This window comes from Hydra viridissima, unplaced genomic scaffold (assembly GCF_058129835.1).
Source record: "Hydra viridissima isolate aposymbiotic clone 2 unplaced genomic scaffold, HvirCarnegie_v1 scaffold_15, whole genome shotgun sequence".
In the NCBI taxonomy this organism is placed as follows: Eukaryota; Metazoa; Cnidaria; class Hydrozoa; order Anthoathecata; family Hydridae; genus Hydra; species Hydra viridissima.
Genome location: NW_028324314.1, coordinates 7,696,613 through 7,722,500, shown reverse-complemented (window position 1 = coordinate 7,722,500; position 25,888 = coordinate 7,696,613). Strand labels below are relative to the sequence as shown.

Here is a 25,888-nt window from a genome sequence, read left to right as displayed (position 1 = left end):
GGCTCTCAGTGAGAAAGAATAAAGAATAACTTTTCAGATAAATTCAACCATCACTATTAAATCTAATTTAAAAATTGTAAACTTCCTCGAAATGATTTCTTATCGAGTTATAATTAGTGTTGTTATCGACTTCGACTAAAATTGACTAAAAGTCGACTAGTCGAAAGTTGAAATTAGTCAACTTTAAAAAATCGAATAGCCGATTTAATCGACTATGGATCTCTTACTCATCGATTAATCATCCTAATATCCTTATTTAAATTTTTTCACTTGATTTAATTTTATCAATCTTTAGTACTGTTATGATGCTGACCAATTAGTAAAGAAATATTTTTATAAATAGTTTATCTTGTAAAGATAAGTTATTTATAAAGATTGAGCCAGGCGTAAGAATATCATTCATAGCGGTTTTTGTAATTTAACTAAAATATCTGAACATTGAACCTAAATTTCTGTATCAAATAAACTTAACTCTTAGCTTACTGTATGTAGCACCACTTCATTAATGTTTCCTTTTTTCATTATATTAACCAGTTGATGCTTTTTAAGACAAAATGTTAAGTAATGTGTTATGGTACTCAGTTAAGATGCGAAAAAGTTTTATAAATCTACCACCCAAAAAAAAGTTTAGCCGCCCCATCTGTCCCCACCAATCTACGCCACTGTTTTTTATGAGTTAAATTTTTTGTAATTTCTTTCTTTAATTGTTGTAAAAAATAATGTAAAATTATCATTGGTTTTTTTTTTCTTCTTTAATTTGTGATTGTAATTTTCTTTGTTTATTCGATTTTAATTCATGTAATAGATTAGATGAATCAAAATTAAACAAAGAAAATGCTTTTGATATAACAACAGCATGTGTTATTATAACAGTATTAGATACCACCTAGTTTTTTTGTTTACTCTCTTAAAGTTCTATTTGTTTCATAGCATCTAAAAAATAAATTGTGAAGCAAAGTTAAAGCATATGATTATAATAAAATTTTTATTAAAAAATTTCTACTAAATCGACTTTTAGTCGATATAGTGGATTTTTAAAATGTATTAGTCGATTTCGGTCGACATTGAAAAATATATTAATCGGTTTAGTCGATAGTCAAATAATTTCAAAATCGTAGCAACACTAGTTTTAATACGCTACCTAATTTTGTTACCCGATCATCGGAACTACAATCGATATACGGAACTACCCGCTAATCGGGTAATTTTTTTAAAACGTAGGGTAATGTTTTGTTTTTTTTCTTTTCTATTTAGATGACCAAAAAATCAAACATATTGGCATATTTCACTAAGGCCAATGATGGTAAAGCCACCTGCAATGAGTGTCACAAAGAATTAACAGCAAAGCAGGGATGTACAAGTGTTTTGCGCAAACACCTCAAAGGCAAACATGCAGATCTGTTCACAGAATTGTTAAGAAAGGATGCCGATAGAATTAGGGCAAATGTCATTTTTGAGGTTGATTTTGATGACTCTGAATCGAAATTACTAACAAGACCATCTGAACAACAACAACCACCTACCAAAAGGCCAAGAGAAGAACAAGAAAAGAGGAAGGCCTAGACCAAGAAATCTGGGATGAGGGTAATATACAATAAGGCTGGTCACAGACATCATTAGGTGGGTGTTAGAAGAGGTGTGACCATTTTCAGTTGTGGAAGTTAAAGCATTCATTCACATGCTCAAAAGTGTTACCTTAGGCAATACAATAAAAATTTAATACATACACTGAATTGCAGACCAATTTAGAAAATCTATGAGTTCATGAAAAAATAATTATTGACTTATTAAATACAGAAAAAGATGGACTTAAAGAAATTGCCTTAACAGCAGATATCTGGAGTGCCAGAACAAAACAATCTTACTTATTTCTTTTACAAGCTTGACAGGACACTACCTAGACAAAAATTTCTGCCTGAGAAGATTCCGTTTCGCAATGAAATATTTTCCATAGGGTCATACTGCAAATAATATCAGCGTTAAGATAACAGATTCAAAATGGTTCAAGAATTGGTGTTGAATCCCAAAATAGTTAGATGAATCATAATTGTTACAGACGGCGCCGCATACATTTAAAAGAGAACAAAAACAACATGTGGTGCGTCGACCATAAGATTGCCACGGGTTCAATGACTGAAAAAGACAACGAAAAGAATATGCAAGTACGTCCAGCATTGAAGTAACTTCATAAAAAGATGGCAGATTTGGTGAACTATTTTGGTAATTTAGGGAAGAAGAATCGATCTTGGCAACAAAGCAAAGGCCTTCAAAATGACAACAACAACCATGGTACAGAACTGTCCGAATTGAAAAAGTTAATGCCAGACGAATCTGAGATCAACAACTCAAATCTATCGTTAGAATCTTGAAACTATTTAAAGCATTTTCAAACTCTGTTTCCGCCAGTAAAATAGTGACCATCCACAAAATTGTACGCTTGTTAGAATAAAGCTAGGACTTGAGACAACTCAAAAATTGATGAAGGATCCCTTAATCCAAAAAATGACAAACTACTTTTTGCTGAAAATCGATATAAGATTCACACACTGTGGAAGTGTACCGATGCAGTACATTTTGGCCCACTTCTTAAATCCTCAAGTAAAAAGAGCAGAAAGATTTTAACTTTAAATTTTAACCTTTTTTTATCTTTTTTTTTTTTTTTTTTAACCTTTTAACCTTTCTACCCGTTTTAAAATTGCGAGGAACAGCCTTGTGAACTCGCTGAAGAACCTTAATGACAGAGAACCCACACTGCAACCAACACCATCTGAAACCCTTTCCCAAAACAAAGAGGACGGATATCGAGACGGAGCGAAATCAGCTGCAAAGAAAAACTTAATAAAGGAGAAAGACAAAAACCATGGTGATGCACCAGCAGAAAAAACAGTTGTTATTTTGGACTTTTGGAGGATCAATGCAAGCAAATACCCTATGCTTGCATTGATCCTCCAAAAGTCCAAAATAACAACTGTGTTCATGAAAAAGAACAGTAAACTACTGGATGAAATTCCAGATTTAAAATGTCTAGTTCAAATTTTGCCAATGCTGAAATTTGAACTCCTTCAGTGCAAATGTTCATATTTCAACTTCTTTTTTTTTGTCATTTATAATTCAAATTAATAAATGGAGGTTTGGGTATTTTTTCTTCGAGTATTTCTACGGGTATTCTACAGGTATCAGCTATTACCCGATTTAAAAAAAATGGTGCATTTTATAACTTTCGGGTAACTACCCGGTATTTTTAAAATGGGTAATACCCGAAATAAATACCCAAATCTGAGTTCTGGTATCCGGTCCATACTACTCACAAGTCGCAATGAGCGGCGATTTGACCATCCCAGCCATGGAAAAATATTGAGAGCATTTATAAATGATTCAGTGGTCCGTTGAGTTAAAACAGTTTCTGTGAAGAAGAGACTAAGCCAGAAAAGTATAAAATATATCACATGTGAATGTAAACATCTGTTTGCATACTTAAATTTGTTTTCAATCAGAAATCAAATGAGTGAGTAGAAATGCATTAAAGATTTAAAAGAATTTACAGATTTATCATTAGGAATAGTAAATTTTCAGTATCAATACGTGATGCGGTGGTTGCTATGCATAAATTTATTGTTCTTAGGTGATATAAAAGCAGGTAGGCTATAAGTAACTCTTTTTTTTTTTTTATTTTATTTTGCTTAAATCTATAGGTCGTTACATTCAGGTTTATCCTAAATCCATCAGGAAGATCCTTTATTAAGTTTTCACTATTAAAACTTTTCATAACGAAAGATTAGCTTCACATTTTTCAGGGTTAGAAGTTCTAAAAACATTGGGTTTTACGTAAAAAATGCATCAAAATTGATAAAAACATTCACTTTTTATTTAATTAGGTGACATAGTTGTATCTTTTAGGGTCTAAGTATATATCAAACAAATGTCGTTCATATTAGGCTAAAAGAAGTAAAGTAAAACAGATTTTTGGAGAAAAAGTTTAACATTTACATTTGAATACACCAATCAAACATGCTTAGCCAATCCAATCTTTGTCACGGTTGGAATCTGTTTGTCATCAATTATTTAAAAGTATGAGCTGTAGAGGTTGTTTTCTCCATTTGGATTAAATTCATATTTTTTTTACTCCTATCAATAAGGTGCTTTTTTGAAGGGTCCCTTGTTTGAATTTTTGCCATATGTGGTTATGGCTTTTTTGTTCATGGTTAAAACAAACTTCTGATAATCAATCTTTTACCATGACTACCAAATCAGGTTTCTCTTATGAAATAGTTGAAAAGCACATGAACATCATATTAAACTTTTGGTAGAAAAAAAACTAATAAGAGTGCAATAAACTGGATGTTGTATACCAACTTTACTTCAAGTGGTATCTTTTATGCACCATTTAGATAAAGGGATTATTGTGAATTTTCTTGATGAGAATGTGCAAAACTAATCCTGTTTTAAACAACATTAAAAAAAAAAAAAAAAGATCTCATTAAGCTGCATGAGAATGATATTTCTCATTTTGTTCCATCCCATTTCAATCCATTCTAATATCAGTGTTACCATTCTCTTTTTCTCAAAACTAAAATTTCTATTCCAATTTAGATTTGCTCTCATTCCCAATACATATTACAATTATTTTAATATATATACTACAATAAATATTCATAATAAATATTTAAAATGTTGTATTAAGCTACTAAACATTAATAATGTATACTTAAATAAACCCATTTAGTTTGAATATGGTAATAAAAAAATTAAATAGTTGTTAAGTTTTTTAACAAGAAATCTAGATGGTTCTATTAAACATTGCGCTACGGTATATTGGAATCTTTTAAGTATTACTTCTGGATTCCTATCAGAGTCATTCCAATTTGCATGATTTAAACCAAACATGTTCCCATTTCCAAGGAATTCCCATCAGAAGGATTTTTTATACCAATTTAGCAAAATTGTTGCAAGTTTCAATGGGAACTCTTCTCCCAATGGTATCTAGTTCTTGTTTTAGGCTAATTTTGAAACTTCCTTGAACCTTGACAATTTTTTTTTAATATAACCCCAAATAGGTTTGATTAAATTCAATTCAATGATTGGTCTGATTAGCACATTAAATTTATTTTGTTTTGTCCATGCTTTAACTTTTCTAACAGCTGCATAAACATCAATATCTTTTCTAAGAAAAGTATTTTTGATTGTATTTGAAAAAATCTTTACAGTTTTCATTGAAAGTTTTGGTAAGTTCATGATAACTTAAACTTAGGCTAGGTTTTACTTAATGCAATACAAGACTGTTCTTGTGTTCTACTTGATCTTCTAGATCCTGGATGATAAGGGATGCCATATGTAATTTAAAATGTAGTCTTAGATTTCAATTCTCTGAAATTAGTAATCTACTCAGCATTTCTCAGTTGCAGATTTTGATCCAGGAACCTTTATACCTATTATCTACAATTTTGCTGCTTTGTTTACTTTCAAATCTTTTTAAAATCACCTCAAAAATCTCAAGCGTGACTAATATGGTCATCATTAGCATTTTTAGGCATCAAGCTAACACTGATTAATAAAATAAAAATAACAATTTGTTTGAGAAGAAAATTGAATTGAAATCAGTTTAAAACTTTGTTTTACTTTTCTTTTTTTTTTTTTTACAAAACTTTTAGGTTTTGTTTATATGCAATTAACAAAACTAAACTAATAAAAAGAATTAACAAACTTACAAGTGATATTATTTTCAGAATTATTTTTTCTGATACTGATAGTAATACAATAAAAGATTTAGTTATTTAATATTTATTTAGTTTTTTACGAATGTTGATAATCTTTAATTTATGAATTTATTTTAAACTTAAATGTCTTAAAAGAGCTTCAATAAATTTTTTAAAACCAATTTGACTTTTTAGAAATTTTATAATAGTTTAGTACTTTAGCATTTTATAATGTCTAAACTCTATCTTAATTCTAATATGATTAAACATTTCTAAATGTTGTTATGAGTTTAAAAAGGTTCAAGTTTGTAACTTTCTGTAATGTTTAATGTGACTTGATTTTAACTTTTTTATAGTTCAAATAACATCTTTGAATGGAAATTACCGAAATAAATCTAATTGCCCCAACTTGGTAGTACATTTCAATTATACACAGCAAAAGGATTCATTTACAAGTATTATTATAACAAACTCATATAACCATACTTTTCCAAGAGCAAACTGCTCCATGGTAACAAACTATAGTGGAATATGTAATGTTAATAATCTATATTATAACAGTGGTGAGATGGTTAAAATTTCTATCCTGGAGTTCTCATCAAACGGTGCAGTTCTTCAAACAGACAGCAGATTTATCCGTATCAACTTTACAAGTATGTGTTGATAAATATTTAAAATTGAAATTTGCGGGATTAGTTCTAAACTATTTTAGTGAAGTTATAGATGTAATTAAAGTAAGTGTGACCTGCAAATATTTTATTTAGGAAAATCTTTGTAGTTTTTATTTGTGGAGTAAATAATTCACAGTATGTCATGATAAAGACAATATAATTTGAATGATAAAGTTACAAAATTAAACACTATTTTCTCAAATAATAAGACAAATAATAGAGACTGACATGGTAACTGACTTTTACTGCTTTTAAAGTTAAAGTCTTTGTTATATTTTTATCATATTCAGCATTGTCCCTTAGTAGTAGGTTTTGATTATTTCAAGTTATTTATACAAAATTTGACAATTATCTAAAATTTATTTCCTAAACTTAGTTCAGACATATAATAGACCATCAGAAATATAATGGATAAGTAGGTACCGTGGTGTGACCTAACAAAGTCTTATGCTTTAAGAAAGTTTTAGTTTAAGAAATGACAAATTTCATATATATAAAATAAACATTTGGAGAAAATAACTTAGTTATTTTAATCTAGTTAGTTAAAGTAACTAATTTTTTTTCTCTACTACTCAACTACTTAGTAATGACCTACCAATAACACAACTAATGACCAACCTGAGCCCCAGTGTTGGCTAAATCTGGCATTTTTAATAAAATTGGTCCTGTTTTAAAAAAAGATATTTGAAAAATTTATTAAATTTAATATAAGTTTTTATTTCTTTAATTGTTTTTATAGTCTTTGAAAATAAAAGAAATTGAAACTATAAAAAACAAAAACAGTTACTTACCTAATGATAATATACTTTATCATATAACATAATTCATATAAGATTACAATAACTAATATTTAAAAAAAGCTATATTTTTTTCTCCGAATCTAAAATTCTTGATTCCAAAAGTAAAGCAGTCAAATCCATTGTAAGTTATTATGTTTAAGTAAAATGTTTGAGAATGTTTTTTTTTTTTTTTTTTTTTTTACCTGAAAGAAAAAAATTTTTAATTTTATTAAAAAAAAAAAAGTTAGAACTTTCTTTTTCTTTAACTAAATTTTGAATTAAATATTTAACCACTAAAAGTTATTGTTAAAATTTAAAAATTAAAAATTATGTAAAAGAGGAAAATTAAAAAAAAAGATAACAAAAGAGCAAATAAAACCATTAAAGAAATTGTGAATTCTTTTTCAAATGCATTTAAAATTAGTTTAATTTAATTATACTCTAAGTAATCTTAAAAAATGTTGCTTGAAGAATCTTACATTGAATTAGTTCTCAGGATTTTGGATTTGTATGTATGTATGTATGTATGTATGTATGTATGTATGTATGTATGTATGTATGTATGTATGTATGTATGTATGTATGTATGTATGTATGTAGGTATATAGGTATGTAGGTATGTGATCAATTTTTAGTAAAATAAAAAATTTGATTTAAAGAATGCTTAACCCTTTGCACTCCAGCCTAGTAATGCATAAAGGCTACCAGCAACTCCAGCACTATATTAGTTCCAAGTACATACCTATGATATAGATGAAAAATAGAGTCATTTAAATAAAACAAAATTTTTATTTCTTAGTTATTTTATAAACAAAACATATTCTAATTTATATTATAAAAGAAAAACATAAATTTTATGACTTAAAATTTTTTAAAGTGTAATATCTTTCGAAACAATTCCCCATGTGCATTCGCGGTTTACCGGGACAAGTATCACAGTATTCTGAAGTTTTGCGTCTTTGTCCTTTTTCCTGTCTATTAGAACAAACAATACAATCTATTTTCTTGCCTTTTCGCAATATGTGCAGTTTTTTGTCCAGTCTTATTTCAGTTGCTGAATGGAAAGGTCTTGATCGATCTTCGTGGAATTCGCCTAGAAGTTGATCGACTAATCTCTTGACAAACTTCAAATGGGGTAGTGGTTTTTCGTTCTTGCTTTTTTTTACGCACTTATATAAAATGTATGCATTTGTTGCTGATATCTCCATTCCCCAAAAGAACATCTTCCTCCACCACTTAAGAGATTTTCTTAGAAAACAATATGATGATGCGTATTGATCAGCGCAATCAACACCACCCATTGAAGCCGTGTAGTTAACAACAATTTTTGGCTTTTCCACATTTTGTTGTTCACCTCCTCTTACAAATCTGGTTTTTGTAATAAATTCAGCGCTATCACTGGTGCTTATCAGCGTAACCACCCTTTTATCTTTCCAAGACAATATCATCCAAGACAATATTCTTCCCTTTTTGTAAGCGATCGATTTATTTTCACCAAATTTGGGTTTCTTTATTGGATCAGGTATGCCCTTGCGATTGATTTTTATTGTACCTGTTAGATGGCATTTCATTTGTAATAATTCTTCCGCCAGGACAATTCTAGTGTAATACCTATCTGTATACATATGGTAACCTTGTGTGTCTGGTACGTTTGACAATAAATTGTTATACAGGTCCAATGGAATTCTAGTACTGACAGGCAATTGAGGTTTTATAAAATTATAGGAGGTAATATTACCATAATATGAGAGAATATTGTACACATATCCAGTTTCTGAGTCAGCCAAAATGTATATGTGTATGCACCATTTTGTAGGCTTATTTGGATTGTAGGTTATAAAACTAATTTTACCTTTGAATTTTATTACCGATTCGTCGACACATATATCCTGTCCTGGTACAAAATATTCTGCAAGTTTTGAATTTATATTCCATAAAATTACTGACCCGTTGAATCCGTGTTCTGATGTCTGTTTGTTGCTGATTAACTGTTTTTAAATGTTAAATCCAAAATAGTTGGTTAAATCTGCTTCTACTGAACGCATCAGAAAAAAATGGTATTTTGGTATTTGCACTAGTACACCAATAATCTTGAACATTTGGCAAAACCACAGTTCCCATATTCAAAATCACACCGATAAAGGCCCAAAACTCCTCCTTATTTGTGTTGCGCCATGTATGCCATATAGAATCTTTGGAAAGAGTTTTATTTTTCAATTTGGTCTTGGCGTAACTATTTGTTTCTGACACTATTTCGTCCACTAACTCTTCCGTGAAATACAGTTTAAAAAATTGTAATGGTTCCTCGATGTTGAAAACTTGTGGCCCTGGTATTTTATTTCCTGTTGAAAAATTCATTTTTTCCAAAGGAATGTTGCTTCCCGTAATATTACTCCATACATCGCCGTCTACAGATGGTGTATCTTCGCCCTCTAAATCAGATTCAATAATTGCAATTCTTCTTTTTTTTCTAACTACTATTACGTCACTATCTGTCTCTAAATGATTTTCTAATTCGATTTCACTTAAATCAGCGCTTGCTAACGCACAGTCGAGTTCATCTTCCACATCACTTATTTCACAACTATCGTCAAAATTTTCACCGTCCATCTTCACTACACGAAGGGTTATAACGTTATGAATGTAACGAAATATACTTAAATAGAGCACTTTTTACTCTTATTACAATGTAAGCATAATAAACGTATGATAAACACTATAAGATAAGCACAGACTACTTTGATTACCTAACTGTTAAGTGCGCACAGGTAGCAAAACAACTACGTCGCTGTAGAGGCGACAGCGAATTTACTGTTAGCTTTTTAATGTCGCAAATACGGCGACAATGGAGTGCAAAGGGTAAAGTAATCGTAGCTGTAGCTCCTGACCTGGTAGTTTTTATTAGCCCAGGTTAAAGCATTTTTATTTTGGCTGGTTTGAAAATGAAGTCATCTGGTTTTTATGGCTAAATATTGAGGAGACTTTTATCTCTCAATTTTTCAACATTTGTTATATTCATCAAAAAAATTCTCATTTAAGTATGAAAAGGAGTTTTGCAGTAACACTTAAAGTTTAGTGAAATAAATGCTTATAAACAAATCCTTATAAATGTTCTAGTGATTTTTGGCCCCCTCACTAATATTTCAAAAGATGTTCGAAACAAAAACTATATGTATATATCTTACGACACACTTGATGAAGATTGCTATAAAAATGAGAAAATTGAAAAAATCGAGCTTGAACAATGTTTTTATGATCAAGAATGGGTTTGCTCTCAAGTTATTAATTCTGATGTAAGTGATAACCTTTATTGAAAAATTTGTTAGCATTTTAAGCTTCTTAGTTATTTTGAGAAGTTTTTTTAGTTTTTGTTTTTGTTGCCAGAAATAAAGAAAAAATTTTAAAAATTCTTTAAACTCAACTTTTAATGTTTAAAAGTAATCTGAAGTTTAATGTAAAAGTGAAGTTTTTAAAATATACATTTGTTGTTACTTTTTTAGTGGCTTTACTTTGGTTGTAAAAAGGTGAGAATTAATATTTTCAAATTTGTAAATTCACACAGTACAATAATTAATGCAGCTATAATTTTATGTTATAAGGTATTTGACAGAAAATCTTTTTTAATGATGTAGGCAACTAGTGTGAGCATATATCAAAATTGTCTTATTAAAATAATGGCCCTTAAAGATAATTTTCAATACAGATTTCGTTTGCGATACTCTGTTGGTTTTAATGGTGTCTTTTCAGCATGGTCAGATTATCTTTACCATAGTACAAAAAGTAAAGGTAAACTTGATAAAACTTGAAGTCTGATGTTCAAAACAATTTCTCAGGTTTTTTGAAAATCTGAAAAAGAACATTTTATTTTAGTTCCAAAGATTCCGCCTACTTTTAAATGCATTCTTGATAAAGAAAAAAATAGTTTTATCAAAATTATTATTTCTGTAAGTGGTTTATCTTATTATGTTTAAAGGAATCAATTTAACTTCAGTATGACAATTATCTTGTATGGATCAATTTAACTTTATTATGACAATTATTTTTTAATAAGCATTGGTTTAAAACTTTGTTTGTGTATCATATTTCTGTTTTATTAAAATAAAACAAGTTGTGATCTATAACTTTTTTTATTAATGCAGAATTTTAACTTTTAGAAGCCAACAAATGATGATTTATCAGAAAACTACACACACTTTTTGTTAAATATTATGGGTTCAGATAGTATAAGTGAAAAGAAGATACCAGTGACCTCAGAAATGCATTACTCAATAAGTGAAGAGATAATTTCTGGGAAAAGCTACAAAGTTAGCATCTGTACTAGCAAAGGATGTTCACAATCAATTGAACCACAATGCTTCTTCAACAATTCAAAATGTAATTTGGTTGGAATTTAATATTTATTGAAGGTTTATAGTTCAATTCTTATTCTTAAGTTAAAGCCTTAAGTTAAAGAAAATGTATTTACAAATCTATGAAATTCTTTTAATAATTATTTTTTTCTTTTAAGTAGATTTGAAAATTATTTCAATTACAACATCTTTGGTCATTGTTGGTGTGGTCATTGTTGGCATATTTATACTTGTCAAATGGAGGAAGTAATTAAAATATTTGTTAGTTATATATTTAACAACTTTTTATCTAGCAATTATAAAGTGAATTTTAATACATTAACTTTATTTTAATTGGATATTTGCAGATATCTAAACATAAATGCACTGAGTGAAAAATGAAAAATAAAAGAAATTGAAGAATGAGAGAGAAAGAGAGTGTAAAGCTTTTATTATGCTAACCTCATTATGTTTTTTGTTTGCATATTTCAGTAGGCACCGTAAATCTTTTCAAGATCAAGATATTCAAGACAATTTTGTGGCTTCTGTAAGTACTTTCCAAATGCTATTCTTTTTTATTGGTTTTATTTGTTTTAATGATGATTTAGTTACAATAAGTATGGATGAGATTGTCCTTATTTACTAAGGGCCATAATGAAATGTTGTATGAAATGTTGTATGAAATGTTGTATGAAATTTTTTATGAAAAATATTTCATGATCCTTAGTAAATAAGGACAATCCTGAATTAAAGGATTTTCTGATTATTTTTTTTTTAAATCAATATATGTTTAAAAAAAAAACAAAAAAAAAACACTGACTACGCTCTGAACTAAATTTATTTCACAAACAATCAAAACATTTAGACAAGACTATAATATGTTTTACTCATATTAAAAAGTGAATATAATAAAAAATTTTTCTTATGGCATCAACCAGCATCAACCAGAATTATGCTGCATCAACCACTTCTTGTGGGCTGGAATTTGTATGATCATAGTAAGGCATTTAAACAAAAAATATAACTACAAATATTGATGGTGCAGCTGAAGTTATGCATTTAGTTTTGTCTTTATTTTTCTTGCACTCTATACACTTTTATGATCAGTTCATGAGAAAATTTTTTTAAAAATTTAAGTGGCTAAATGCTTAAATATTGTTTACTGGTGAAAAAAAAGTAGCTCCCAAAATTTTTATGGCTTAATTACAATATTTAGTGAAAACTCAATTCACTTTACCTTTCCACTTTTGCCTAATTATCTACTAACATTGTATCAAAGCAAATATATTAAATCTTAGCAGTCTTTTTTTTCCCAACCAGCTTCTAAAATCCTAAACCAATATAAATGTAATAAAAAAAAAAAAGAAAACTGTGCAGTAAAAAAACTTGTTAGCATACTGCGTATTGTTCATTTTGCTTGACAAAATATTGTATGATACACTTAAATTATATATATATATATATATATATATATATATATATATATATATATATATATATATATATATATATATATATATATATATATATATATATAAATTTTAATTGAATATGTATATATTTATATATACATATTCAATTAAAATTTATGTGAAAAGAAAATTTACTAGTTTTTTTTTTTTTAATTTTTTTATTTTTTTGAGTCTCTTAAACAGTCACTAAAACATTTAAGCTTGTATTCTTATTTTGAACACATTTTCTTGACCACAAATCATGCCAAATAAGAGAGTAGCCTAATTAAAATTTTAGTTGTTATTTTATTTTATATAATTTTTGAATCGGTCAACTGTACATGTATAAAGTTTTGGATGATTTAATGTACAAAAAACTAAGTTAGGAATTTCAATTCAGAAATCATGTTGTGTACAAAATATAAGTTGTTACAAACATGTAGGTTTAGAAAATAAATAAAGCTTTTATGTTGCAGACCATAAAATGCACAGGAGGCCCACATTTTGAACAAATATGCTTTAATAAATGGGAGATTTTAAACTTTGATAATAGCTTGTAGTTGTTTTATAAAATACTTGAAACTTTTATTTCTAATGACTATGAGGTTATGGAATTGCTATAAGTTTTGTTTATTTTAAAAGACCGATTTTTTGTGTGCTTTTTTTGTGTTTATTCCTTATTAGTAGTAAAACTAGTTATTTTATATTACAAATGCTTTAATTCTGATTGTACAATAAACAGCAAAGTACAATGCTATCAAGCTTGTTTTACAAAAGATTAAATATTCTTATTATAGCTTGTTGATGTCTGTGGTTTTTAAGATGGCAAACTTTTCGCTAGAATAAGAATGAGATTTTACTAAGCACCCATACAAACATATATGCATGCATGCATACATGCATGTATGTATGCATACATGTATGCATGTATGTATGCATACATGTATGCATGTATGTATACATACGCATGTATGCATGCATGTATGTAATGTATGCATGCACGTATGTATGCATGCATGTATGTATGCATATGCATGCATACATGCATGTATGTATACATACATACATGTATGCATACATACATGTATGCATATGTATGTATACATACATACATATGCATACATACATGTATGCATGCATGTATTTATGCATACGCAATATATATGTATACAGGGTATATGTATGTATATACAGGGTATATGTATGTATACAGGGTATATGTATGTATGCATGCATGCATGCATACGCATGTATGCATGCATGCATGCATACATACATACATACATACATACATACATACATACATACATACATACATACATACATACATACATACATACATACATACATACATACATACTGCTTTTATTATTGAGATAGAGCCATTTGAATATAAATAATTGGCCAGGCCTAATGGCCCATCTTTATACCCTGTTATGATACTGTGACTTTTAATGACAAGAAGTATTATTCTTTAACTGTCCTAAAAGCAATAAACATAAAACAATGACATTTGATAAACATAAGTATAAATCAATTTTTTATATAAATATATATCAATGTTGTATATAAATATAAACCAATAATTATAAAACATTAAATTTAAGTCAAGCTTTGTGAAATTTTTAATTTTTTTTTTTTCTTCTTTTTTATCAGCCTGATGACATAGTTCTTCCAAGACAGAGAGAACAAAGTTTAGTTCCATACAGTGTGACACGTTTTAATGCTGAAGATTTATAGAAAGTTTGTTGATGGTGTAATATAGAAAATATATTTTTACTTTCCATATTTTAATTTTAGATTTTTTTTTTTTTAAATGAAAGAACTCATACAATTCCTTCATTTTTCCTTCATCATTCTTAAGGCTGGAAATAAAATTAGTTTTTGGAAGAGTTTTGTGAAAATTTTTTAATTTATAAAAAAAGAAAAGTATTTTTTAAGATTTTTATCCATACACACATATTAAATAACTATGCACACACAAAGAGATATTAAATATCCATGCACACACAAAGAGATATTAAATATCCATGCACACACGAATAAAAAAAAAAATGCACATACATCATATATAGGTACATGTTTATATTGTTATTTATTTTTTAAAGTGTTTTCAGCTAGTCTTTTTTTGTTTTTTCTTGGTTTTTAACATTTTATGCTGTTATAACAGTTTTTATTTAGGAAAATATGTGTTATATACAGAGAACTGGTAATATAGAGCTTATATATGTGTTGTATACAGAGAATAAATAATTTTAAAAAAAGTATAAACTATGTTTCATTTATTGTTTTAAGTTATTAAAATCCAATATTATGCCCTCCAAGTTTTGATGTTTAAGAAGAATTAAAATGCTTTTTAATCTTTTGATAATATATAACTTTTCACAACTATTTTCTTTAAAAAATCTTTTAGGTTAGAAGAACATTGATTTGAAGTTATTTTATGCTTCTTTTATATATAATTTTCATTGTTTGGATTTGTTCAAATAACATTGAAAAAAAGTTGCATAAACAGAGTTAACAGAGTGACTTATGGGAATAGTATTCATTAAGTTCATAGTGTTCTTGTTTACTGACTGTTTAATAAATTTGTCAATTTCTGATGTTTGATAAATTAAATTTGCCATCAAACTTCTTTTGATTGCTAGTATAAGCTGCTTTCTTGGTCCAATTTGAAACTTATGAAACTTGCTTAAAGACGTTTTGGGTTTGGTATAATTTTTAAACTGTTTCAATTAATGTGTTGAAATATCTTTTCATAAAATCTTTGAATGAATGATCAGACAGGTTTTTATTATCTTTTTTAAGTGAAATAATTATAAATTTAATTTAGTGTATTTTAATTGTCTTAAAATCTGCAAAAATTTGTTGTCAGTAAAAAACAAATTTATCATAAATATAAATGTGGGTTCTTCAGCAATTAGATGAGCAGGATACAGGAAGTAAGTTTTGTGTTTTTCTAACCATTTACTTTGTTTATTTCTCAATCATTGGGACTACAGAAAAAAAAGTTTCCACAACAGAAGAAAAGAAGCTGCATTAAACCTTTGGATGAAAATAACCCTCTTTCAGTTTTGTGGTCCAAATATTCAAGTCTCTAAATCTTGATGCAAAATTAAAAAGTTGATATTTTGACTTCAATCAGTCCAATAAGGTTGCACTGGCTGATTCTAGTAGATATAATGTGTTCAAAGTTTTGGTTTAAGGTTTTTTATTTTTGCTTTCAAATAATTTTGAAGGCTAAAAGCAAAAATAAATATGGTTTCAAAGGAATATTGTAAATTCTAATTTTTCAAACAAGTGGAAAATAACATGACTGCTATCATTATTGCTTACTAAACTAAATAAATATTTAAGCATAATTACTCAGAGATACCACAAGTGAATTTTTTTTTTTTAATAAAATAATTGCTTTCATCAATATTTGAGTACAAAGTTTGTAAATGTACAGAATTTTGTTAAATATTCAGCATAGTTACATGTTAGATAAATCTGAAATGAAAAACTGATTGTGGCACTAGTAAATGTTGTTCAAATATACTAAACCTTACCTATTTATTTCATAAACTATACAAATGAAGTTGAGATTGCTATTAAAAAAATAATTCTTAGGGCAACAATATATATATATATATATATATATATATATATATATATATATATATATATATATATATATATATATATATATATATATATATATATGGATGTGTATGATTATTTATTGGTTTTTAACAATTATTCTTGATGTCTTAATTAAATTATAATTTGTGTAGGTGGTACTCAATTTCCTCTTTTGCATGGAAGAAGTTATGTAATTGGACGCAAAGGTAATTTTAAAACATTGAAAGTTAAGGAGTTTTCCAAAACTTGCTTCTCATTCATTTTGCTTTCATCCTTTTTGTTTTGCTAACTTTTGTTTAATTTGAAATAAGATTGTGACATTGTTTTACATGGTGATGCAACTATAAGCAGAAAGCATGCTGTGGTTGATATCAAGACAACAAATTTAGAAGTAAGGTTACTTTTAACTTTGTTATTATTTCATTTAAGTTATCTAGTGAGCAGCTTCATCAATTCTATGTCAGTAATAAGTAGTCTAAACACAAACATATAGAAATAGGAGTCTTAAAAACTTAAAAACAACAGTTAATAGAACAAAAAAAATCAATTTAAAGTGATTTGAGGTTTTTCAATATTTGAGCTAAGGAAGCAATTTTCCAGGCTCCATTTTTTTCCATTAATTAGGTTCATCAGTTGTTGTGATTTCTTGCAAAAGTTTTAAACTTTTTATTGAAGAGAGTTTCTTGCTGCAAATATTGAGCATGGTTTAATCTTAGCTTTTTTACTTTTTGGCTGTTGATTTCAGGTTAGTTAAAGCTGAGAGAGATTTAGTGTATTGTATAAAGCCAAGAAACCCTGTTCTAAGTACAAAAACAAATTAAATAAACTTACATACATATGCATATACATCTATGTATATGTATTTACATATATGTATATGTATATACACATAGATTAAAGTGACCAAAAACTTATATGAAGTTTAGCTGAGAAGCTGTTCCCAATATATAGGCCCTCTAGGGGTTAGAATGGTTTTTTTTTTAATTTTTAAAATATGTGTTAGTGCTTGATTTTAAATTTGACTTTTTCAAGACTAGACAAATATACTTCTTTTTTAAACAAATTAAAAACATCTTATTATCTAAAAGGAATAAAAAAAATAGTTAGCTCACATTTTTTTCTGTAAAATAAAAAGAATAATTTCTGTAAAATAAAAAGAATAATTTGAAGGTGATTTTCATCTCTAGTCGAATTGACAAAATCTTCCATCAGTTTAATGTTAGAAAATTTGATAAAATATATTAAATAAAAGTTAAGTGATTGATTTGTACTGTAAAACCTAAATTGAAGCATAAATTTTACAGATATAATTAGAAGTATTTATTCTTATTGGATATTTTTATCAAGAATTTATTCTTTTGAGAAGCTATGAAAAATAAGAATATTTTATTAATAGTTGTTCTCTGTTTTAACAGTTTGATGCCATTTTAAAAATTTATAAAGGTTGTAAAAATACTGCTGCATTGATATTGTTATTTTTTATTTGTTTTATGGGTAAAAATAAAAATAAACTTTTAGTAATTTTTATTACACAGATGAATGTGAAATTAAATAAAAAAGGATTGTTATTAGGGTGCAGAGATAACAATTGTTGATAAATCTAAAGTTGGTATACACATCAATAAATCAAAAGCTCAACCAAACAAAAAAATAAAAATCAACGCAAATGATATTATCCAGTTTGGAAAATATCCAGTCAGCTTTATGTAGGTCACATTTTTTATTTCCTAAATTATATCTGATTGTTTTAGACTTTAGCTGCCTGAAATAATCAGTGGTTACAAATAAGAAGCATTTACTAAGAACTGTTCTTTTTGATTGACATTTGTAAGAGTCTCTATTTTAATCAGATAATAGATATTAGTTTCAGAAATATTATACTGGGTGTAATTAGAATCATTGCATTCAGTTGTTTTTTAATAATATAAATATTGCTACAATTCTTATTTTTTCAGATTGAAGAAAGTAATTATTAATGCTGTGCTGTCTGGCATCAGTAGTTCTGAATCAAAAAGAAGTTTTAAATCTCTTATGCATCGACTTGGTTATTTTCTTGCTAGAAGATCAAATTCTTATTATAAATTGTGTTTTGAATTTTCATAGAAAATATTTTAGTTTTATGATTTTTGTTTTATAAATAGGCAAATTAAAAAAAAAATAACAAAATTGTAGTAAGAAGTTGATTAAATGTAAATAAACAATTTACACCAACTAATCAACAACTTTTTTCTCCCCCAGGAGGGGCTACATTTAAAGATTGGAATCAAGATGCTACTCATCTAGTCATGGAGAAGCTTATATTCACAATCAAGGTAAGCATTTCCTCTATATGAAATGTTTTTGAAGAAACTTTAATGGTTTTTGGGATATTTTTGTTCAAGCTAAAGTATCCCAAAGCGTTTTTCTCTTATCTGCTAGAAATTTATTTTTTTTACATAAAATGTAATTTTGTTGTTTTAAGTTTAAAAGTTTCCTTTCCTTGCCAATGTCAACTTGATCACGAAAACTGCTGCAAATATCTTGATTATATCTGAAAGTGAGAATGGAAAACTGAATGTACAAAACTTTAGTTTTTTATGGGATGAATTGTTTTTCCTTATTCATATTTTTTAAAGGTAGTATGTGCGTTAGCATCTGCAAAGTATATAGTTACACCAAAATATTTTGAAGACTTGTTAAATAGCTGTGATAAAAAACAAGGGTGTCTTTTGCCTCATGAAAGAAGGTCAGTTTTAATAAGAATTATTAAATAACAAACTTTTCAAAATTTATTTCTTAAAGTTTTGAAAAATAAATTTTAGTTATTTGCCACCAATTGCTGAGCACAGTCTGTCACAAATGTTGCACTTGTTTACTCCAGACAGCAAAAGAAAATCATTAATGGAAGGAAAACAGTTGCTAGTGTTATCTTCCAGCCAAGTGTTTTTTTTTTTCAGTTCATTTGTTTTCTTATTTTTAGAAATTCCGTTAGATTTAACTATTTATTTAGAGTTTTTTTTTTTTTTTTTTTTTTTGTTTTTAGGTGGGGGAGGGGGGAAGGTAAGTTAAACATGTTATTGTTTGTTTCAGTATAAACGTATTAGGCTGGCTTTTGAGTTGGCTGGTGGCAATGTCATTCTTAAAACCAAGCGAGACACATCTACAACAAACTCTGTGTCATCAAAGCAAACAATGGTTTTACAGACAGAAAAAAAGGATGATTTGTCTGGACAAAGTGAAGAGAAGAGCTTTAAAGAAGAAGTTTATGCTAAGTTAAAAAGGTCTTCTAGTTTTTCTCTTATTTTGATTTTAAAATATTTTAAATTATATCTTTTTGTTAAAGAGATAATTTTGCACAAAAATTAAATAGAAAAATTATTTGTTATATATTTTAAATTGATAATATTTTTAGTAACTGTCTTCGTCCTATACGTGAATCTGAAATTGGTCTTGCTATCTTACATACATCACTCCAATCTTTTTGTAACCCTGCAACGGCTGCAGGTTGTCAATATTCTGTGATAAATTTTTATTTGTTTTTTGTTGTTTAAGATGTTTCTTTTTTATTTATTTATTTTTATTTGTTGTATCCATAGACTAAATTATGTATATTTACATGTTATATATAACAATTTATGTTTTTAGCTCCAAGGATTGGCACTGGTCATTCTCAGCTGCTAAGTGATACTTTCACAATTCAATCACAGCAAACACATTGTCAACAATCAATACAGGTATAAATCATTTTGTAACTCTTAGTCAACAAAGCGCTTTTCTTGTTAAAATGAGGTTTAAGAAATGTTATGAGAATAACAAATCAGAAATGCAGATCACATGCTCCAACAAAGCAATCCTCAGTTAATTTTATTTTTTGTATTTGGATTGTAACATTTTTATAATAGTAAATACACATTTTGCTTTTTAGTCAAATGAAAGTTCTTTGAGTGACAAGAAAAGGTATTTATGAGGATCTGTTGTGGGTTACATAAGTTTATGTCTTGTGTTACATAAGTTAATGTCATGTGTTACATAAATTAATGTCATGTGTTACATAAATTAATGTCATGTGTTAAATAAATTAATATCTTGTGTTACATAAATTAATGTCTTGTGTGCTACTCTTCTGTTGTTTTTGTTGTTCTTTTTTTAAATTATTTCCACATAATATTTGATATTTTAGCAATATATTATACAGCTATTCACGAAAGTTTAAACAATTGCAGAATCTTTATCAAGTATGTTTGGTTTTTGTTTAATAAAGAAAAACTGTAAAATGATATCGACTTAATTTTTTTTATTTATTAAAGAAAAAGTAATTAGCTTTAAAATGAATATGAACATGTTATAAAAATTTTAGTATTTAGTTAGAAAAAAGCTATTACAAAAAATCTTATAGGAAAAATAAGAAGCACAAAAGTTTAAACAAATTGCAACATTCGAACAAAAAATGAAAAAAAAAGCGAAATTAATATTTGAAGTGTCCTCCTTTGTTTTTATAGCAAAGATAAACTCGTTTATGCATTGATTCAACTAATTTCATGCACATCACGCGAGGTACCTTCAGCCAGTACTCATTCAAAAGTTGCTTTAAATGCTGAGTTGATTGAATTTCATGGTATGTCAGTTGATTGTCGATCCAAGACCAAATATTTTCGATTGGGTTGAGTTCTGGTGATCTAGGGCACCAGGGCATCACATTGAACTTTTTTTTCAAAAAATATTCTTTGAGTGTGCTGTATGAGCTGAAGCCCCGTCTTGTTGAAAGATGAATTGCTTTCTTCTGCCATACAAGTGTCTGATTGATGGAACTAAACACGTTTCCAATGTGTTCTTGTAGGTGTATTGATTAATTCGGCTTTCATGCAGCTCACAGAAGCCTATACCTTTGTGAGAAAAACATCCCCAGATGCCAACCGACCCTCCACCGCCTTGTCGACGATGTTGCAAAAACCTGTCTGAATATTTCTCAGTTGCAAATCTTTTGACATAGATTCTTCCCTTGCGGTTTACAACTTGAAAGTTAGCTTCATCACTCCAAATAACTTTTGCCCACTGTTCTACAGACCAGTCCAGCCTTTCTTTGGACCACACTCGTCGTTTACGTTTATCCGTGATTGAAAGAATAGGTTTTTTAGCAGCTATGTACGTTCCAATACCTTTGTCCGACAATGTTCACGAGCTCTCTGCTAACTTTTGGATTATTTTTCGACTCATTGAAGATTTGTGCTAGCTTTTTGTAGCTGAGTCTGGGGTTTTCTCTGCTTATTCTGAATATACCATTTTTGTCACGGTTGCTGAGTTTGGATGGTCTCCCAGTACGCGGCATCTTGGAGACGTCCTTGGTAAGTTCCCAGGTTTTGATGGTTTTTCTAACGCAATATTCAGAAATGTTAGGCATTTTGCCTATTTGAACGTTTGTGTGATTTTTTGTCCGCGCCATACCAATAACTTGCCATTTGATGTCACTAGAAACTGATTTTCGACCCATTTGCACGCAATTGAAATTAATTTGAAATTCACAATATTTTAAGTTGATTTTTAATGAATTAAAAGCTGCCTGATGATGTTGTGATGAATTTTTTGATTGAAAAACTACTCAATTATTTGCTAATTAATTGATAAATTCGCTGCGAAAAAAAATTTCGCAGTGGATTTATCAATTAATTAGCAAATAATTGATCCTAAATAAAATCGTTTAAACTTTTGTGAAACCACTTAATTTGTATCACCTACCTTTTAATGAAATTTCTGAGTAAACGGTAATGAGTCAAAGCCTCCTTTTTTTTATTCTTTTAACAAATAACCTATTTACCAAATTGGAAAAATAATTATTTTGATATCTATTTCCGTTAGGTTTTTATTCAAGAAAAACCGAAGATTAGATTTGAAAATTCTGCAATCGTTTAAACTTTCGTGAATAGCTGTATAGATTGCCCTATGCATGCTATATATATTTCTATATATGTGTTAATATATATAAGCATGTATTATATATAAACTCCTTTTATTATAAATATGTTTTATATATAATTTCTTTTTTCTTTTATTTTTTAAGTTCACTAAAAATCAGACTTTTAAAATTTAACATTAGACTTACTCAAAGTGAAAACAATCTTTTTTTTTTTACTGTGGGCTTCATACTTTTTTTTTGTCTTTAATTTTAAGAAAAGCAACCGAACAAAACGTAGAAAACTCACCTGATATAAAAAAACTAAAGGTTACATTATGCAGCAATCAGTCTAAATGTCTATCTCAGAGCGAGAAACCAAAAGTAATAAACATCATTTCATTTGAAGAAGATGATAATTCATTTGAAGAAGACCCTTTTAACTTTAATCCAACTGCAAAACTTCAAAAAAACCTTGTGCAGAACTTTAATCTCACTGAAAAAAATCAAAACTTCATAAAAAGTTCTGAAATATTTGGTTCATTGATTGAAAATAAAAAAAAAAGTAAAAATGCTACAATGACCATAAATGAATCACAAATTTTGAATAGAGTCATCCCTGAGTCTGAACTAATAGAGAAGTCATCTATAGATGACATTCTCGCAAGTAATACAGTCAATATCCAGATAGAAAAGCCTAGTTTGTCATTTTCTCCTTACAATAGAACTGTTGCTGATACCTATTGCTCTGTTGCTTCTTCAAATAAAAGGAAATCATCGTCAGGGGGTACAAACCATAAAAAAGCAAAATTAGTAGATAACTTTTTTGATTTTAAATCTGAAGGTGATTTTTTTGAAACTCCGATCTTTATAAAAGATGATAGTTCTGGCAGTCTGAATACTGGAGTCAACAACGTTGATAATCCTAGTCCTACGAATTACAAGTTCTTGAAAGCAATTGACGAAAGTCAAGGAAATCCTATCGAAGAAATGATCATATCAAATAGAAAGTCACTCGAATTAATTTCGCCCAACAATAAGTCAAAACAATCTCCTCTGAGTGTTAAAGATTCTCAAAATGATTGCTTTAGTAAAGGTTCTGAAAATGATTGGTTAAGTGAAAGCTTTCTAAGTGAAGATCCCAATTGTAAAACTGTACCTAATATTTCTTCTTTGAGTCTTTCTCAGAAAACTAGAAAGAACCATGGTTCAGTTCCATCTCAAACCGATTTGCAACAGACAGAACGCTTATTTCACGATGAAGACTTAATCAGTGAAGAGTTTCCTCCCGTGATTAAAAAAACTGAAGCAGTGAAAGGCTTCATATCGTGTCACGATAAAGTAATTCTTTGGATTTTTGTTCTAATTTTATACGTTTGTGTGGCAGAAAGAAGTGTGTTACTTATTCAGGGACCAAACTTAAAGTAGGTACCTCCAAAGCCTAAGGCAACACTACGTCTATTTTTCAATTTTTTTTTTTTTTTTTAGAAAACTGTTGTAGTTAAAGACGAGGAAGATCCGGACCTTAACGGTTTGTCTCATCACCTTATACAAATATCTTTTGAAGCGCTGGTGGTAAATTTCTTTAAACAAAAAAGTTATCAACCATTACCAGCCCCCTTAAAGAAGCCTAGGAATTTTAAAGTTTTTAAAAAGGTATGTAAATGGATTCTTTTAAAGCTGACTTGAAATATTTTCAGTTAAAATGATAATTGTGTAACTTTAAAATGGAAAACTGTATTTCTTAATTTGGAAAAAACAATTCTCTGAGTTAAGCATGCTTTAAAGACGTGAATTCGTGAAAAGTATGAATTCGTGAAAATTTGATTTCTAGCAGCGGTTTGTTGGTTGGAACAAACCTACTAAAGATATCATTGGAAGAAATGAACTTGCTGCGTTTAAAAGTGACAACGAACAACAAAGCATGTTGTTTGATGAGTTTAAGGAGGTGACAGCTTTTAAAAAATATTTTTAATTTTAAGAAATTTGACTTATTTTTATGGATGAAGTTCATTTGATCCTACGTTTCCTGAATTACATATTATACATGTATACTAATATATTAGTTATTAATATGTTGTTAAAGGCAAACCATGGAATTGATATGAGAATTTAATTTTTTAAAATTGATGAGTTTAATATCGATAAAAAATTGATTTAAACTTTACAAGGTTATGTTTTCCTCTCAAGTATGATCAATTTTTTTTTGTTACAGGAAGCAGATAAGGAAGAAGAAGCCGAAAGAGAAATGAATCGTTTGTTTGACAAGTAAGTTTTTCTTTTTTAATCGTCGAAGTTCTTCCATTATTTCACTTAAGTTTCCGTTTTTTAAACGAAATTGTAAACAACGATATATTTTTAAAAAACTCAATTAAAAAAAGTACTTTTTTTAATTTAGTTGGGGCAATAACAAAGAACCTGTTAGAAAAGCAACACGCTGATTTTCGGTTCTTTAACGAAGAAAGTGTTATCAATTATGATGTTACTGTTAATGAAAGTTTCCATTTGGTGATAACAAAACAGTTCTAAAGATTTCTTCTTTCCCTAAAGAGCTCTTTTAAAGATTCTTTTTTATGATAAGTTCTATAAAATCTTGGTAATTCTATACTTTTCACCTACTAGAGATCGAAAGTATATTTTACATGAAGTGTACCGTAAAACGGGGTTACTTTAGCCCTTTAATGTTGAATGAGTTAAAAATTATTGTTTTTACGAAATTATACGACGGTCGACTTAATCGATTAATGTATTTTTCAAAGTCGATGAAAATCGGCTAATACCTTTTTTAAAATCGACTTTTAGTCGACATAGTCGAAATATTTGAATAAAAATTTTGTAATCACTTTCACCCTTTTGAGACTCTCGGTACATATATGTACCACTAAAATACATAGCTGATCGCCTTTTGTGAGTAAAATTCGCTTGAAATGCATTTATTTTTATTGATTGATGACGCTTTAGAAACGTGCAACAAAAATAGAAAATATTTACCTAAAGTCAATAAAAAGCTGAAAAGAGGCGAATATATGTTTAAGTGTAGTAAAGATGCTATTTGTAAAATGGTAAGACACAAAAGAAGTCCTTATGTTGAGTAATTTTCATAAATCTGATGTTACAGAAGCGACGAAAACTTTGAAAGACGGCTTATAATGTAATGTTTCTTGCCCAGAGATGGTTGCGCTTCATCGCAATATTATGGGCAATGATATATTAAAAATAACTAGATGTCTAACTTTCGCGTATTTTTTGAAGCAAAAATCGGCCATTATGGGGGGCAAATTTAACAAATCAAAAGCTTCGTATTTGTTTTGTTTTGATAAATAGCGTAAAGATTTTGCCCCCCATAATGGCCGATTTTTGCTTCACTTTTCCTTATACCGATTAACGGCAGTTAGACATCTAGTTATTCTTAATATATCATTGATTATGGGAGGGGTGGATTTAGCGGACCAAATGATAGGACTGTATGAACTGGA

At 28.3% G+C, this 25,888-nt stretch overlaps 2 protein-coding genes across 7 annotated transcripts; both read left to right on the top strand.

The window, feature by feature from the left end:
• The first annotated feature begins 3,299 nt into the window (after window positions 1–3,299).
• Window positions 3,300–15,203, top strand: LOC149878456 (uncharacterized). 3 transcript variants are annotated; one of them, XM_090072419.1, is made up of 11 exons: window positions 3,300–3,637; window positions 6,050–6,346; window positions 10,261–10,436; window positions 10,644–10,667; window positions 10,776–10,929; window positions 11,014–11,087; window positions 11,298–11,517; window positions 11,651–11,738; window positions 11,964–12,018; window positions 12,410–12,469; window positions 14,579–15,203. In XM_090072419.1, exons 1-11 carry the CDS (start codon window positions 3,586–3,588, stop codon window positions 14,660–14,662), a joined length of 1,284 nt encoding a protein of 427 aa, XP_089928545.1. In that variant the 5' UTR covers window positions 3,300–3,585; the 3' UTR covers window positions 14,663–15,203. The 3 variants fall into 3 exon arrangements, with proteins under 3 accessions (XP_089928545.1, XP_089928547.1, XP_089928546.1); XM_090072421.1 differs by lacking the exon at window positions 12,410–12,469 and having other exon boundaries at window positions 11,654–11,738; XM_090072420.1 differs by lacking the exon at window positions 12,410–12,469.
• Window positions 15,204–15,333: 130 nt separating this feature from the next.
• On the top strand, window positions 15,334–25,243 carry LOC145193109 (uncharacterized). Of its 4 annotated transcripts, none has more exons than XM_090072416.1 (17): window positions 15,334–15,864; window positions 16,699–16,752; window positions 16,858–16,937; window positions 18,119–18,252; window positions 18,502–18,590; window positions 18,785–18,858; window positions 19,162–19,271; window positions 19,348–19,465; window positions 19,616–19,806; window positions 19,938–20,029; window positions 20,171–20,259; window positions 20,451–20,482; window positions 22,691–23,753; window positions 23,901–24,068; window positions 24,250–24,360; window positions 24,628–24,680; window positions 24,811–25,243. In XM_090072416.1, the coding sequence occupies exons 1-17, from the start codon at window positions 15,825–15,827 to the stop codon at window positions 24,851–24,853; spliced, it is 2,541 nt and encodes an 846-aa protein (XP_089928542.1). In that variant the 5' UTR covers window positions 15,334–15,824; the 3' UTR covers window positions 24,854–25,243. The 4 variants fall into 4 exon arrangements, with proteins under 4 accessions (XP_089928542.1, XP_089928541.1, XP_089928544.1 ...); XM_090072415.1 differs by having other exon boundaries at window positions 24,247–24,360; XM_090072418.1 differs by having other exon boundaries at window positions 15,789–15,864; window positions 16,898–16,937; window positions 19,166–19,271; window positions 24,247–24,360.
• Window positions 25,244–25,888: the final 645 nt, after the last annotated feature.

Excerpts from the sequence above, each read along its gene's own strand:
- LOC145193109 (XM_090072415.1), top strand. The coding sequence starts at position 15,825 with ATGTGGGTTCTTCAGCAATTAGATGAGCAGGATACAGGAA. Across the intron at positions 16,753-16,857 it reads TTATGTAATTGGACGCAAAG|ATTGTGACATTGTTTTACAT; the intron begins GTAATTTTAAAA and ends ATTTGAAATAAG. Across the intron at positions 19,466-19,615 it reads TAGTGTTATCTTCCAGCCAA|TATAAACGTATTAGGCTGGC; the intron begins GTGTTTTTTTTT and ends TGTTTGTTTCAG.
- LOC149878456 (XM_090072419.1), top strand. The coding sequence starts at position 3,586 with ATGCGGTGGTTGCTATGCATAAATTTATTGTTCTTAGGTGATATAAAA. Across the intron at positions 11,518-11,650 it reads CTTCTTCAACAATTCAAAAT|TAGATTTGAAAATTATTTCA; the intron begins GTAATTTGGTTG and ends TTTTCTTTTAAG. Across the intron at positions 12,470-14,578 it reads CTGGAATTTGTATGATCATA|CCTGATGACATAGTTCTTCC; the intron begins GTAAGGCATTTA and ends CTTTTTTATCAG.